This window comes from Hirundo rustica, chromosome 1 (assembly GCF_015227805.2).
Source record: "Hirundo rustica isolate bHirRus1 chromosome 1, bHirRus1.pri.v3, whole genome shotgun sequence".
Classification (NCBI taxonomy): Eukaryota; Metazoa; Chordata; class Aves; order Passeriformes; family Hirundinidae; genus Hirundo; species Hirundo rustica.
The window spans coordinates 73,938,219-73,953,423 of record NC_053450.1 but is presented as its reverse complement, the minus strand read 5'-3'; the positions used below and the strand labels follow the sequence as shown (position 1 = coordinate 73,953,423).

Sequence of the window (15,205 nt, the reverse complement as noted above, 5' to 3'; positions counted from 1 at the left end):
GTATGTAAAATAGCATCAAAATCCCAGTCCACATTTAGATGCGAACACTTCCTCTTTACATAGCCTACTATGATTTGTTTATAATACAAGCACTTCAGGTTGGATTTGGAAAACAGCGGTTATAATGGTTCTGCCATTTCTGAGAAACAGTCTAGAAGAAAAAATAGTCTCCATGTAATTCGGGGGTGGGGTTGTTTGCACATTTTCTAAGTGGAAATCTTTTTGGAATAGCTTTACATCCTCATAGCAAAGACTTAAAGGTCATAAAAACTGCCTTTGTATCAGGAAGTTATTTCTGGTAAATTCATTGGATTTATTGCATTGTGAGTCTGTTTAAAACTGAAATTACCACATGTTCTGTAGGAGCAAAATCACTGTAATCATTTCACACCTCCTAAGGCTTGTGTCACCTTCTGTGCTCTCATGAGCTTTTTAGTGCTCACTAGAAGATGAACCTGTTGTCCCTGTGGAGCCACTGAGTGTGCCATAGATGGCAGCTGTTGGGTTGAAGGTAACCTATGTAATGACCAAGGTATAACCTTTTTTCCTCCACTTGTATTTCACTTCCTGGGCCCAGACACTGAAAGAGACTAATATCAGTGAAGACAGAGAGAGGATTATGTATTCTTTAATGTAGCTCTCTGTGTATCATAGAATCATAGAATGACAGAATGGTTTGGGTCAGAAAGAACCTTTAAGATTATTTAGTTCCAGCACCCCAGCCATGGATCGGGACATCTTCACCTAGACTGGGTTGCTCAGGGTTCCATCCCACCTGGCCTTGAACACTTCCAGGGATGTGTTATCCACAGCTTCTTTGGACAACTTGTGCCATTGCCTCACCACAGCAGGGAAGAATTTCTTCCTAACAGCTAATCTAAAGCTACTCTGTCAATGTGAAGCCATTGTACTGTTACTACATGCTCTTACAAAAAGCCTCTCTCCATCTTCCTTTTAGGTTCCCTTCAAGTGCTGAAAGGCCACAATTAGGTCACCCTAAAGACTTTTCCAGACTGAACAATCCCAATTCTCTTAGCCTTTCATCATAGTAGAAGTGCTTTTAGTGGCCCTCCTCTGTACTTGCTCCAATGGATATTCTTCCTGTGCTGGCATCTCTGAGCTTGATGCAGCGCTGCAGGTGGGGTCTCACAAGAGCAGAGCAGAGCAGAGCAGAGCAGAGCACAGGGGCAGAAACCCCTCCCTCCCCTGCTGCCCACGCTGCTTTGGATGCAGGCCAGGACACGTTTGGCTTTCTGGGCTATGAGTGCACATGGCTGGGTCATGCCCAGCCTCTCATCCATCAGTACCCCCGAGTCCTTCTGCACAGGGCTGCTCTGGATCTGTTCATCTCCCAGACTGGGTTGATACCAGGGTTTACCCCAACCCAGGAGCAGCACCTTGCACTTGGTCCTGTTAAACCTCGTGAGATTCCCATGCATTCACTTCTCAAACTTGTCCAGGTCCCTCTGGATGACATCCCATCCTTCAGATGTGGCAACTGCACCACTCAGCTTGTCATCTGCAAATTTGCTGCAGGTTCACTTGATTTCTGTGTGGAAAAGGTGGGAAATTTGCTATGTGCATGAAGCTAATGAAGATGAGAGCATGTTTCAGTTTCACAGAACTACTAAATAACTGTGGAAAGTGCCAGTGTTCATGGTCCTGACATGCCCTTCAGTCTGGCAGCCCCAATTTAAGCTCACTCTACTTGGCTCTCCTGCTGTGCCGTGCTGTGGTGGGGAAGATAAGATAGCTGAAAAATAGTCTTCAAAGATTCACTGAGATCAGGGTGTGTCCTGCATGATGAGAAGAGCAATTAATATTTTAAAGGCTTCCATCCATCCCTACAGGCACCAAAGTATTACATCACTCTTGTGCACAGGTCAGTGGCAGTAATCAATAGATCTAATGTGCTGGGGGCTCAGGGAGGGACAAGTTAGCATTTCCCAGGCAGAACAACTGGATATAATTAAGAGAAATAAACAAGGTTTATGCTTGGGGGGGGTGGAATCCCCTCATTGACTATTCTGAGTTGAAAAGCAGGAGTAGTTCTTTATCAAATAGTACACTTGCATTTGTTCAGGCATAGAATTCCTTCACCAGTCAAAACCATACATTTCTGGCAGAGAAAGCAATGTGGTCTGTTGCTTGAACATGATGACTGAGTGGTAAGGAAACAAAGTAATGCATGCATTTTTATTACTGAAGAGTCAAATTCTGAAAATCTGAAGCCAGATACATCTGATAATTTCAAGACTCACTTGACAGTATGCTCTTTCACTGAGGCTTTCTGACTGCTCTCAAATCCTGTCTCCATAGGGCCCAGCCTCCTCTCCCAGAGTGCTCTCCAACTCAATTCCAAACCTGAAGGATCTTTCCAGTACTCAGCCAGCTACCACAGCAACCAGACCCTCGCCCTGGGTGAAACAGCGTCCGCCCAGCTCCCGTCCCGCAGCAGTCAGCCCAGAGGTGCCATCCAGAGCTACAGCCAGGTATGTGTCTAAGCAGTCGTGGTCTCTCTTGCCTGAAATTATGTGGAGTAGCTCCCAGGAATGAGCTGTTCAGTGCTTCCCACACCTGAATTTCTGCCTTTACTTTCTGTCTTGTTTAACACACCTGCAGCAGGGTGGAGTTACCATCTTGATTTTTGTAAATCTCTGGTGGGATGACTTGCATAGTGATAAAGTAATCCTGATTAACAAAGAGATCTGCATGCCAGATTTACTTACTTGCTTGCATATATATATTGGTAATAGCATGTTCAAGCATTTAATTCTCAAAGCAATTTTCTGTGACGGTGCTGATTAGGAGTCCATCCTAAGGTCGAGGACTTGCCAATATTAGTCTGAGCACATTACAGAAAGCAGTAAGTGCCAGGAAATAGAAATAAAGCCAGGCTGACACCAGATGCGAAACCTGCCTGGGATACCGTGCATCACATGGTGCTGTGGCCTCATCTCAGGTATAGGAAACATTTTTTTCACCACATATTGTAGGACAGTCGCCTTTACATTTTAAACATTTTGAAAGATTGTTTCAGATATTCATGAAAACTTTGTAAATCCCTCTAACTGTCTAAACCACCCCTCCTGGCTCTGACATGTAAACCTTTCACCTTCTGTGCTTTTCACTGTGACATCAAAGCCTCTCAGCAGAAAGTTAAGCTTCAGTTCAGAAAAAAATTTCAAGCATTCATGCCTCTGTACATAAACAAAGTCTAACTGGGTTGCATTGGTCAGCACAGGTTATTTTCTCTGTTTAGATGCTAACCATCCTAGCAAAGCAGGTCATCTCAGTGTGATATCTGGATATCTTGCAGATCAGGATTCTGTAGAATAGAGTAGTTATTTGAATTTCAAAGCCTTAAATTGCTAAGAGATTTCAAGTATTAGAGTCATTGCACAGTTTGTGGGATACTGAGAGACATACAGTATTCTATTCTCTCAATTTGCTCAGAAAAGCTCCCTATTCTCTAAGACTGAAAAATTAAATAAAGCACAGTTAAATTACATTTCAAATTGGTTAGGTACATCTTTTTTAGACTCTGTAACACTGGAAAAGATCTCCAAGAACAGAGTCCAAATATTAACCCAGCACTGGCCATCAGTGAATCATGTCCCCAGTTGCCACATCTTCATGTCTTCTAAATACCCTTAGGGATAGTGACTTGAAAACCCTTTCAGTGAAAAAATTCTTCCTGATTTCCAACCTGAACCTCATCTGGTGCAGCTTGAGGCCATTTCCTCTTGTCCTGTTGGTAGCTGCCTGGGATAAGAGCCTGACTTCCATCTGGCCACAGTCTCCTTTCAGGCAGTTGTAGAGAGCAATAAGGTGTCCCCTGAGCATCTCTTTCTCCAAGCTAAACAATCCCAGCTTCCCTAGCTGCTCCTCATAAGACTTGCGCTCCTCCAGACTCTTCACCACCTCTGCTGCCCTTCTTTGGACATGCTCCAGCACCTCAACGTCTTTGAGACATTGAGAGATCCAAAACTGGACACAGGATTTGAGGTGTGACCTCACCAGTGCTGAGTACAGGGGAACAATCACTGCCCTGGTTCCTGCTGGCCACACTACTGCTGGTCCAGACCAGGATGTCCTTGGCCTTCATGGCCACCTCAGCACATGCTGGCTCATGTTCACGTACCTGTATCAGCACCCCCACGTCCTCTTCCACTGGGCAGCTTTCCAGCCACTCTTCCCCCGGCCTGTCGAGCTGCATGAGGCTGTTGCGGCCAAAGTGCAGGACCTGGCACTTCCCCTTGCTGAACCTCATGCAGCTGGCCTCAGCACATCCATCCAGCCTGTCCGGATCCCTCTGCAGAGTCTGCCTACCCTCCAGCAGATGAACACTCCTGCCCAACTTATCGTCAACCATCAGCTTGCTGAGGGTGCACTCTGTTGTAATGCATTAATTGGGTTTATATTGCGTTTCATCGGGTTTGTAATGCTTTCTTCCCTGTTCCCCTTGGAAACTGTATCCCCTGGTTTGTCCCTGCTCGGCTGTGCCCGTCCCCCACATTGGAATGTAACCCAACTCTGTTCCACTCCCACCTTATCCCTGATTGGGCAGTGGCTTGTCCCTGCCTCTAGCCCCTTCCCCCTGGGGAAAAAGACCCGGGATGGGCGGCGCACGGCTCTCTCTGGCACTGGCGGGGATGGGAAAGGAGCTAAGATAGCTCTGGACCAAATAAAGCTATAATTCCTCCCCCGGACAAAGAGCAGGCTCTTTCCTTTTGCCATCAGCAGTTGTCTGAGTCTCTCTAAAGAACCACCACAGCACTCCATCCCCTTGTCCAGGTCATTGATAAAGACATTAAACAACACAGATCCCTGGGGAATTCCACTTGTGGCCGGCCACCAACTTGATGCAACCTTTCACCACCATTCCCTAGGCTCAGTCACCCAGCCAGTTTTTTACCTAGTGAAGAGTGCACCCAGTCATGCCATGGGCTGCCAGTTTCTCCCAGGTGAATCTTGTGGAAAATACTGTCATCTGGAGTTGTGCTTTTTGAAAAGCATCATTCCCTGGGGGTTAGCCTGAAAGACTGTGATGCAGACTTTAAGGAGGCTGGAAAAACAAGGTGATGGAAATGGAGCAGGTTATGAGAGCAACAGAAACAAAAACAAAGTAGAAGTGAGAGAGAGAGGAGAAAAAAATTTTTTTTTAAAGGCAGGGAGGAAAATTGTGCAGTTTTGTAGAGGTTAGAAATAGATATATTCTTAATATAAATTTTATTATACTCATTGATAGAAAAATATGAATTTATGGAAGGGGGAAAATTAACGATCTAGATTTTTTTTTCATTGAAATTACACTGATCAGACATTGCTTAGATCTGAGAAGCTCTCATGTACCACCAACTTCAGAGAGAACTGGTTTCCTTCAGAAAGGTAATTTGTAAGTTAGCAAGGCAACATTTCCTATCGTTTGTTTTTCTTGATATGAGAGGACAGATTTTCTTTTTACTTTCCTCCACATTGTAGGGTAGATATTCCTACAGGAAAATAATTCAGAGAACTTAATAATTTTTCACACCAAGATGCTGCAAAGGATACCTGACAACTTCAGATGAATTAAAATATATTTTGAAAACACTATCAAACTGCCACATAAACTATTAATTAATACCATTAAAAGTATATGAAAGAAGTTTTAAAAGAGGTAAACAGGAAGAGGAAAGTTCAAAAGTCAAAATTAAAAAATTCTGAGTATGACCATTACTGATCCTGCAAACAGGGGAAAAAAAGTCAATCCTAAAAATTGTTTTGCTATACCTATTATAATTAAAAATAAGCCTCAGTAGGTGAAGCTTCTCAGACTCAGATTGTGATAATTTCCTTTGGTGTTTGTGTGCAAGGAATATAGCTCTCTCTCAACATGAATGATAACCCAACTGCTTGCAAAATAAATGTAAATAGTCCCAAGGCCAGCTGTGACAGCAAGAACAATTTGTGAAAATGCAATTGTATAAAAACGAGAAACTAATTAGTCTTGGGACTTCCTGTATAGTGTTGCAAAGTGCAATCTAAAAGTTTTGTTAATTTGGTGGAGTTCATTATACATCATATTTTTTCCCTTTGCATACTTTCGAACACAAATCTTTTACCTTCTATATACTACTGGGATAGGATTTCTTAACAAAAACTGCTCCTCTGGCAGGGAATTACTCTGCTTCCCTGTTGCTTTTCAAACTCAGTGTCCAACCAGGTTTAGTGCAACCTTGAGAATTATCATCTTACATTGCAGAGATATCAAAGGAGTATAAAGCATAGCATGTACAAAAAGAGTGCTTTTCCATGTGCTCTGCCATGTGTTTGCAAGGGGACAGGAAAGGAAGTTTACATTCTGGATGAGGATTTGTTTAGTTGTTGGTAATGCCACAGTCTTTTCAGAGGCTGTGGCAGCAACACAGGTAAATCCCTACTGTGTGTTATCCTGTGCACCTGATGCTTTTGGACTGAATAAGCTGGCACAGAATTGGAAAACCTTAAAAACAAAAAAAGTAGATGGAAATTAAAGGTGATTAAAAAGTATTGAAAACCCATTTTACAGTTAGTGTTCTAATTTGTCTCCTTTTTCCTATAAACAAGTTATAAGTTTGTCATTCATTAGACCACCACATCTCACTAGCAAATGAGTGCTAGAATGCATTAAATTTTGAAGCAGAAACTGTATACTGGCCACTAGGTAACAGGCTGCTTGATAACCTACCCAGACAAAAGCTAAAATAAAGATTTCCCTCCTGGTAGGTATGGCCAATGACCATGTGTTTAAAACTGGATTCCAAATATAAACATAAGAATTTTTCTGTCACAAAGGAAACAAGATGAAATCTTAAGATAGATTACTCTTATTGCAGCACTTGGAGAGCAATTCACTAGTAGAGATTATGGCAGTGGAAATCTGCAATGCTGCTTTCATTCTGTCAAAGGTAATGACTGTAGCTTTCACTGCTGCTTTAAAACCAGAGATGTACCATCTCTGGACACTCTGAGAAGATCTCACAAAAATCTCTTTGTGTATGTAGAAGACTACAATTACTTACCTTCATCTATATGTATGACCTTTGAGAGCAGGATCAGGTAGGCTGCCAAATTCTCGTAATTGTGTTGGAATTTTGGAATGGAACAATGGAGCAAAATCAGGAGAAAGAGATGGAATAGGCCGTATTTGAGAGATCCAGAGGTCTGGCTTCTTCTGTTATTGTAGAAGAGCATTTAAACATAGGCAGCATCTTCCTAGTCACGTCAGAAACTTAAGAATCACATTAGAGCAGTCCTGCAGAAGAAGGGCCCTTCTATAGGTCCCGCCCAAAGACTGAAGCGTGCCTCCCAAGACTAGAGAATGTTATGCCATTTCCATGCCCTCTTTTACCCTTTGTACGAGTGTTGATAGAGCTATTGGACTATAGCAGAGTGATGCCTTGACTGAAGCCTTAAGGAATGTTCTTTGGGCTGACAGGAAAAAAAGTAGCCCTCAACAGACTGGCAAGTCTAGCAGTCTCTGAAAAAGCTCAGAGCATCACTGAGACTGTGAAACAGAACTGCACCCGCGGAATGTCTCTAGAAAACCCTAGTAAGGATGAACAAGTTTTCTGCCTAAAGCTAGCAACACACACCAATATTTAAAAGCCAATGGGGCCTGAAGGGAGATTTTCCACACAACTTGGAAAATCCTCTCTAAAATCAAGACAAAGGGTCTCCTCATGGACCACAGTGTACTGTATATGTTAGTATTCATCAGATGTGACCTTGTCTGAGATTTTAAGGGTAAAGAGATCCAGACAACAATAAAAGCTGAAAACTGGTGCTGGCATTTACTGCTAAATTAAAGTTCATCCAGACCTGAGATGGGCATGCAGGCGCACTCAAACCTGTGGGAGCAATCTTCAAGAATCAATATACTGATTCATAATTAGCAGCTGACCCTAAAGTTTCATTTAAAGTTGTCTAGCCATTTTGTAATTCCTTATCCATGAAAAATTTTCTGCAGAATAAATAAGTCAACACAGTTATTTGCCCCTCTCAATTCTACTCTATAGAAGAGAATCTTATATTGCAGACTTTTATTAACTCTTTCTTGGTTAAAATTCCAATTTAAATTATCAATTGAATTGTAAAAAAAACAACAATAACAACAAAAAAAACAAAACAAAACAAAAAAATCCCCACACAAGAACGACAACAAAAACAAAACAAAACAAAAAACAAACCAAAACAACAACAACAACAACCAAAAAAAAAACCACCAACAACAAAAAACCACCACAACAAAAAAAACAAACAAAAAAAACCCCACCAAACCCAACCAAGCCCCAAAAAACTAATTTCCTGGAATTGAGGGCATTAAATGCTTGAATGAACAGGCAAACAACAGTTACACTGTTCTCTAGCCTCCTATAACCTAACTGGATACCCCCAATAATTTTCTGTATGAAGCTCTTTTCTACTGTTTTGTATCAGTAGAAAACGATCTTCTTAGTAGCATTAAATGGGAAAGAAAATATTTTTATAGCTGTGTTAATGTTCTCATGTTTTTTTTCACACATCCCTGCTTCTAAAAAGGATATACCAGAATCCATATATTGAATCCAAATAAGCAAGGCTACTTTTCATTGGAATGCCAGGGAAATGAAACCCCTGTGTCTTGGAATAGCTATTCATAGGGCTATAGTAAGAAAGTCCTTGATTTTTATTCACATCTATGAAATAGGTTGATGGTAGAGAATATAATTACTGCGAAGCGACTTTGCTCTTAGTTTATTAGCTTAAACACAGTTTTGTTATTAGGTTGGCAAAAATAATGGATAAATGGGAAAAAAAAAAAGGAAAAATACCATTGTATTTCCTTCTTCCGTATGAAGTATGTCACATTGCAGGGTGGAACCATGATGTGTCTTTATGTCTGTCTTAAGCCACAGACAGGGAGAAACACAATGAAAAACTAAACCACATTTTGTCTCTGAAAACATATATGGAGAATGTTACTGCACACTTGGCCCTTTGAAAAATCCTAAGAACCTCACGGTACATTTAAGACAGGTCTGAGATTAGTCACATCCTAGAAAATACTGCATGCTAATGTTTTCATTGCAATCTGTTCATCCATAAGTTCTCTCCTTCACACAGAGCAAATGCTTAGCTTTTTAGGAAGTGCTATACACTGAATTTTTAATTAAGCATTTAGTTATTGTGTCCCACCACTGCACCTTGTTCCCTATAACAAATCATCATGAAATGGGATTTTTGGTTTATTTTTGAATTAGTGCTTGCAGAATGCCCACAGCTTTATAGAGATTTATTAGGAATATGGGATAATACTGGTTTAGTTGTAATTAATTACTCTAAATCCTTGACACATGAAGCAGTGTCGAAGTAGATTAGAAAAAGAAATTTTGTATACATGATGACAGTGCTTGCCTAAAACCCTTAGGATCAACAGCAAACTGTTAAAGTTACCAGTGCGTTACCAGTGTGTTCAACAAGTAACTGGTAACATTCCAGAAGACTGTATTTTGGAACAGTGTTTATTTCAAAATTATTATTATTATGCCACTTAACCAAAAGTAAAATTTATTAACAAATAGCAGTTGATAATGTAGCCAGTTTGAATGACATTTTGTAATGTGCAAAATTTGTTTTGCCCATATTGTCTTAAATCATGCTGGCCTGTTTTTTGTTTAATGAAAGTTGTTACCATATAGTCTAAACCTGGAAAATGAAAACTGTACTCCTATCAAATACATTATTGGACAGTCAGATGAAGATTAGTCCTTCTTTCCAGTTTAAAGCATATACGGTAAGTAGCTCAGTGTAAAAGTAGCTTTTAAAAGTTTGCTGATGTTCCCAGAGTTTTCCTTCCTGATTTTTGTTAGGAGCCTTTCAAATGAGCAACTTGAGCTTGTTAATCACTAATGAAAATGCCAAGGCTCGTACTCAAAGCTGTGTGTTTGTGACTCGCTGCTGCAATCTGAAGAGTCCAGCTCAAAAGAGAGCAGCTACTTCCATCTGTGAGCTCCGTGCTCACCTGGCAGTCACCATACAGAGCACCTGGAAGGGAACAGTTTACATTTCATTTACGTGTAAAGCCATTGCTCTGTGAGGTGCAAGCCAGGGAGGTTTGGGTCTGGCTGTGCTCTCTTCGGAAGCCTGAACAATGTCAGTGCTGGTAGCTTCTTCCATGCTACTGGAACAAACAACTGGAGCAAAGCTCCAGGAGGAGCTTCTCCAAAGCCTTGTTTCTTGCCTCTGTCTAGGAAAATACATATTCTTCCCCCAGATACAAAGCATTTAAGATGAAGGGCAGGCTCCAAAAGTTAGAAAAAGACAAACATTTCCAGTGGGCATACATAGGGAGGAGTACAGATTTCTGGCATTTTGAATCTTGTTTATTTCTTGCTCTGATTAGTTATGTTGTCCTCAGTTTCTGACCAAATCTTTTATTGAATATCCTATTGCAAATAAATCAGATTTCATACCAGGAATATGGAGCTTTTGCCCACTTGTTTTTTTGTAGAATGCTACTGAAAAACAGCATTGCTATTCAATGTATAACAATTGTGCTGTTGGCATTCACAACACCTCTTGGAACTGAATCACAAAATTCATTATTCACATTTTAAAGCTTCTTTTAGCTAAGGAAATCAGTAGCTGGGAGGTGTGTATGTGTGTTTGGGCAAAACACCGGTCAGACCGATTCAAACTATGCTCAACTCCGAGGATCCAGAGCACTTTCTGAGGTTTCAAGTAAATCCCCTGCATAACCAGGAAAAAAAAAAAAAAATAGTATCTGAATCTAACAGTGCCTCTTCCAACAGAGCGCTGAGCTCTCACTCACTGCGGGGTGCAGTTATGAGAGGATTTTAATGTTACCAGACTCACAGATGATCTCTTGAGCCTAAGATCCCCGATAAAAAAAAGGGGGAGCCGCCTGTGTGTGAGTGCGAGCTCCATCCTCTGCGGCTTCAGAAGCGGCTCAGGCACAGAACCGAAATTGCTCATAGGCAGCATCTCCCGAGGATTTTCTCTCGCTCTCTCTTCCCAGCCCCCCTCAGTTACTGGTCTTAGAGGGAACTCGGTCCTGCTTTGCCCGCGGCCAGCGGGTCGGTGCAGGGAGTTCTCTCGCTCCTTCGCGATGCAGATTCCCCGCTGAATGCGGCCCAGGGAAGCGCCGGGTCCCGGCGGCTCCTCCCGTACCCCCCGCCCCTTCGTGCCGCGTAACCGAGTACGAGGCGGCCGCTCTCCCTGCTGCCGGGGGGGTTCGGCGTGCACCGGCCCGGGCTTCCCCTCCCTCCGCCCCTGCACCGAGGTCGGGGCCGCAGGGGGCAGCGACTCTTCTCATAGGGACCCAGAGGGCTGGAAACCGAGGAAAGTTACTCGATTAAAGGCTTTTCCCAGGCTTCGGCCGCTCTTTTCTAATGTATGCAGAATAAAGGGGCGCGGGTGTATATATCTGTGTATATGTATGTACGTAAGTATTTGAGCCGGGGTTAAACCCTGCCCGGTTTAGGGGTCAGCAGGCGAACTGAACCGGAACCGGAGCCCCGTGCCCCACGGCCGGGTGCCGGCTTCAGCCGTCGGGAGGAGGGAGTTTCGACGCCTCTCGGCCCGAGCCGGCGGCTGCTTTTTTCCCTGAAAGGCCGGGAATGCTTTAGCAGATTACCGCCTCCCGTAATCCCTCGGGCGCCGGGCACCGGCCTGGTTCCAGGTCAGAGAGGGGCTGCGTGCGGCCGGGGGGCTGCTCCGGCCGGCGGGCCCGCCCCGCCCCGCGCAGGGCCGGGGGAGCCGGGCGCCGGCCGCCGCTGACGCCTCTGCCTTTCCTTCCCGCAGCAGGGCCCGGGGGGCCGCGGCGCCCACCCGGGCGGGCCGGAGCCGCCGCCGCCGCCCGCCGCCCCGCAGCCGCGGGAGCCCTTCGCGCCCAGCCACGGCAGCGCCTTCCACCTGCCCGAGCCCCAGCACGCCGCCGCGCTCTACTACGCCAGCTCCACGCTGCCGGCGCAGCGGGTGAGCTCCCCGCTGCCCGCCCAGCCCGGCGGCTCCCCCACCAAGCTGCCGCGGGCCGGCTCCGCCGCCGAGGGCGCCGCCTACGCCACCGCGCAGCGCCTCTCCTCCCCGAAGCAGTCCCCCAGCCGCCTGGCCAAGTCCTACAGCACCAGCTCGCCCATCAACATCGTCGTCTCCTCGGCGGGACTGTCGCCGTCCCCCATCCGAGTGACCTCCCCGCCCACCGTCCAGTCTAACATTTCCTCCTCTCCTATCCACCAGTTAAGCTCCACCATCGGCACTTACGCCACCCTGTCGCCTACCAAGCGGCTGGTTCACGCTGCCGATCAGTACAGCAAGCACTCCCAGGAGCTGTACGCCACCGCCACCCTGCAGAGACCCGGCTCCCTCGCAGGTAAAAGCGCGGCCGGCAGCGCCTCGGGTCCGCGGCTGCGGCGGGGGGACGGGGCTGCGCGGTGCCGCCGCGCCCGCCGAGGGGGTGGCGGAGGCGGGGTGGCCGGGCCGCCGGCCGAGGACGGGAGGGAGGGAGGGAGCGGGGGGCGTTTGACACAAGAACGGCGCTTGGGGGAATTGCGGGTGTGTTTCATCCCGGGTCGTGCCCGGAGAGGATGCCTGCCGCTGCTTGGGCAAAGTACCCGAGTTCTCCCGGCTCGTCCCGCCTTCCCGGCGCCGGGCAGGTGTGCGTGCTGCGGGGGGTGCGGGGCTCTCCGCGCTCCCTGCTGCGACCCGCGGTGCGGGTGGGGGTTGTTACTATGGCGAATCCCTTCTCTGCCTGATCTGCGATCAGAACCTCTGAGCCTTTCGCAGGGTTTTACGGGCGGGCTCGGGCGTACTTGACAAGTTTGGGGTTACTTAGCAGGAACTCCCGGTGTGCCGAATCGTGCCGGGTACGAGGTAGCGGTGATTTGGCTCCGAGTGCTCTTTGGGGAACGGGCTGTTACAGCTGATATAATGTCTCTGTAAACGCAGACTTTGAGCAGATCCTAGAAGTGAGATACTGGTGCGCTGTTCTCTAAACCATCTCTTTGCTAAACTGAGCATCCTTCAGGGGTGGGTTTTTTGTGTTCTCAAAATTTCCAGTTTCATTGCTATAGTAACAGCTGCTATGCTCATATGTTCTCTTGTGTGACATAAATAGATTTGAAGATAAATAGGATACATAAAGAAGTTTATCAGTCAGGTACACAAGTTTTTTACTGGAGTGAAGACCTTACCCCGTTTTCTCCTCTCACCCACCTCCCCTCCCCCACTCCAGCTGTTGTCAGCATCCTATATAGTTCCAGTGTGTCTAAACACATAGATGGAATTAACTAATAATAAAATACAGTTTTGATCTATCTCCTTGTAAGAACTATTTGCTGGAATTTTTTGCTATTTAAAGGACAGGGATTTTAAAACTTTATATCTTCTTTTATATAGAAGGATATATAAGTATATATGTGTGTGTGTGTGTGTGTGTGTGTATATATATATATATATATATATATATATAACATCACATTTTAACTTCAGAATGAGTAAAATGACAGTATCATTAAACGAAGGTAAAATTCAAGATCTTTGGATGCCTGTTGTCAAATACTGAGTCTCAGAATACTAGGTGGTTTATTTAGCAAGTATATTAATACAACTTCTTCCTTCTGTAGTCCAACACGCTGCTGGCCACGAGTGTTAAATACTGCCTTTGTACAGTGGAAATTTAGGATTGCCACAGACTTTGTATTCTAGGGAGTTTTCTAACTTCATCCTATAGCAAGAGTTGTTTGAGTCTAAAATAACATGGCTGGAACTGTCAGCGTCAAAGGAACTGAGAAAAAAAAGTTGATTTAAAACTTACATACCTGTGGTTACGAGCTAATAGTATTAGCCTGATTTTTCTTACCTTTGTTCTAGGATAGAAGTCTTTCCTTTGGGAAGTTTCTAACAGGAACAGTACTTTTTCCTGTTTATGAACTGTTAGCATTGAAATTTGTATTGGGGGTTTGGTTGTGGGTTTTTTTAATAAGACGCCATCTTTATAGCATTGCAGAATCAAATCTGTGATGATAGCTTAGTCCAAAACTTTTTTATGTGGGGGTTAAGGTCCAGCATAATGACTCTGAAGTGCTACAGAAGCTGTTTTCCCTCGGCTAGGATTTAGGCTTTTTTGGCCTTGGCCAATAACGCTTCTACAGACATTCATAGTAGGATTTTCTACTTTGTTTTGAATAAAAGTTAAGGAACTGACATTCATTTTCCTAGATTGCTTTTAAATAAAAGCCTTTGATAAGACTTCTGCATCTTGCATAACCTGCATCTTTTTAAAGCCTACTGCAGGCGTTGCCTGATTTACTGATTTATGGCTTTGGTGAAGGAAAAAGCCTATAGATACATGCATTTAGAAAATGGCTGGTGTATTTTTGCGTGGATTTTCCTGTGAGAGGGAAGTAGTCATTGACCATTTGAGTTTGCTGTTGAGTTTGTAAAAAAAATTAATAAAGCAACACTAACTTTGCCAAGTGTTGGGCTGATCAGAACAAACTAAGGATCTACTGGGCCACTCATCTCCTAGAGATTTGATTTTAACATATGCAAAACCCCTCGTTGTTTTATTTTATAACAAATGGAAAATCGTGTGACTTGAATAAGTATTAGGTGGCAGACCTGGAGAGAGAGACTATTTCTACTTGAAAGACTCAGTGTAAGCAACAGTATGTTAGTAAATAAGTTTTCTTTTCTTTTCTTTTCTTTTTTTCCCCCACAGTGGTGGCATGGCTTTCAAGTAGTCCTTGACAGGAGCTCTGTCACATGATCCATTCTTTTGCAAAGGTTTCCTATTGTGTGCTCCTACTCCTTATTTTCCACTGCCATTCTTATGCATGTTCCTCGTGGCCTCCCTGCCATCCTGGAGTTACACATTTGCTAGCAGTGTTAAGTGCCTGACTAATCTTCTAGACTTTCACTGAAGCCAATGGACTACTCAGAGGCTTAAAATTAGCATATGCTTTAGAGTTAGCCAGGATCAGATCTTACAGATACTACTAAGGCAATCTTAATTTCTTCTTTTTCCTGTAAGTATTTTTGTTCAGAATACGTTTGGAATTTGAGCTCTAAGTATTTATTTTTTCAGGAGTTTTTCAGTTATTGTGTTAGAAATCAAACCCACTGAGAAGGAGAGCAAGCAATTGTATTTTGAAAAGCTAATGTTCAATAAATTGTGGTT

General features: G+C 44.1%; 1 protein-coding gene across 7 annotated transcripts in view; it reads left to right on the top strand.

Annotated features, from left to right (window-relative positions):
• CTNND2 (catenin delta 2) overlaps positions 1-15,205 on the top strand; it is a 641,697-nt gene that overhangs the window by 355,601 nt on the left and 270,891 nt on the right. For 6 of the 7 annotated variants that reach the window (XM_040063932.2, XM_040063957.2, XM_058420269.1 and 3 more), the window contains 2 exons: positions 2,320-2,492; positions 11,830-12,397. In XM_040063932.2, the coding sequence (XP_039919866.1) occupies positions 2,320-2,492; positions 11,830-12,397 (741 nt within the window). The remainder of the gene's footprint in view (positions 1-2,319; positions 2,493-11,829; positions 12,398-15,205) is intronic. The other variant, XM_040063974.2, reaches the window with a different exon arrangement.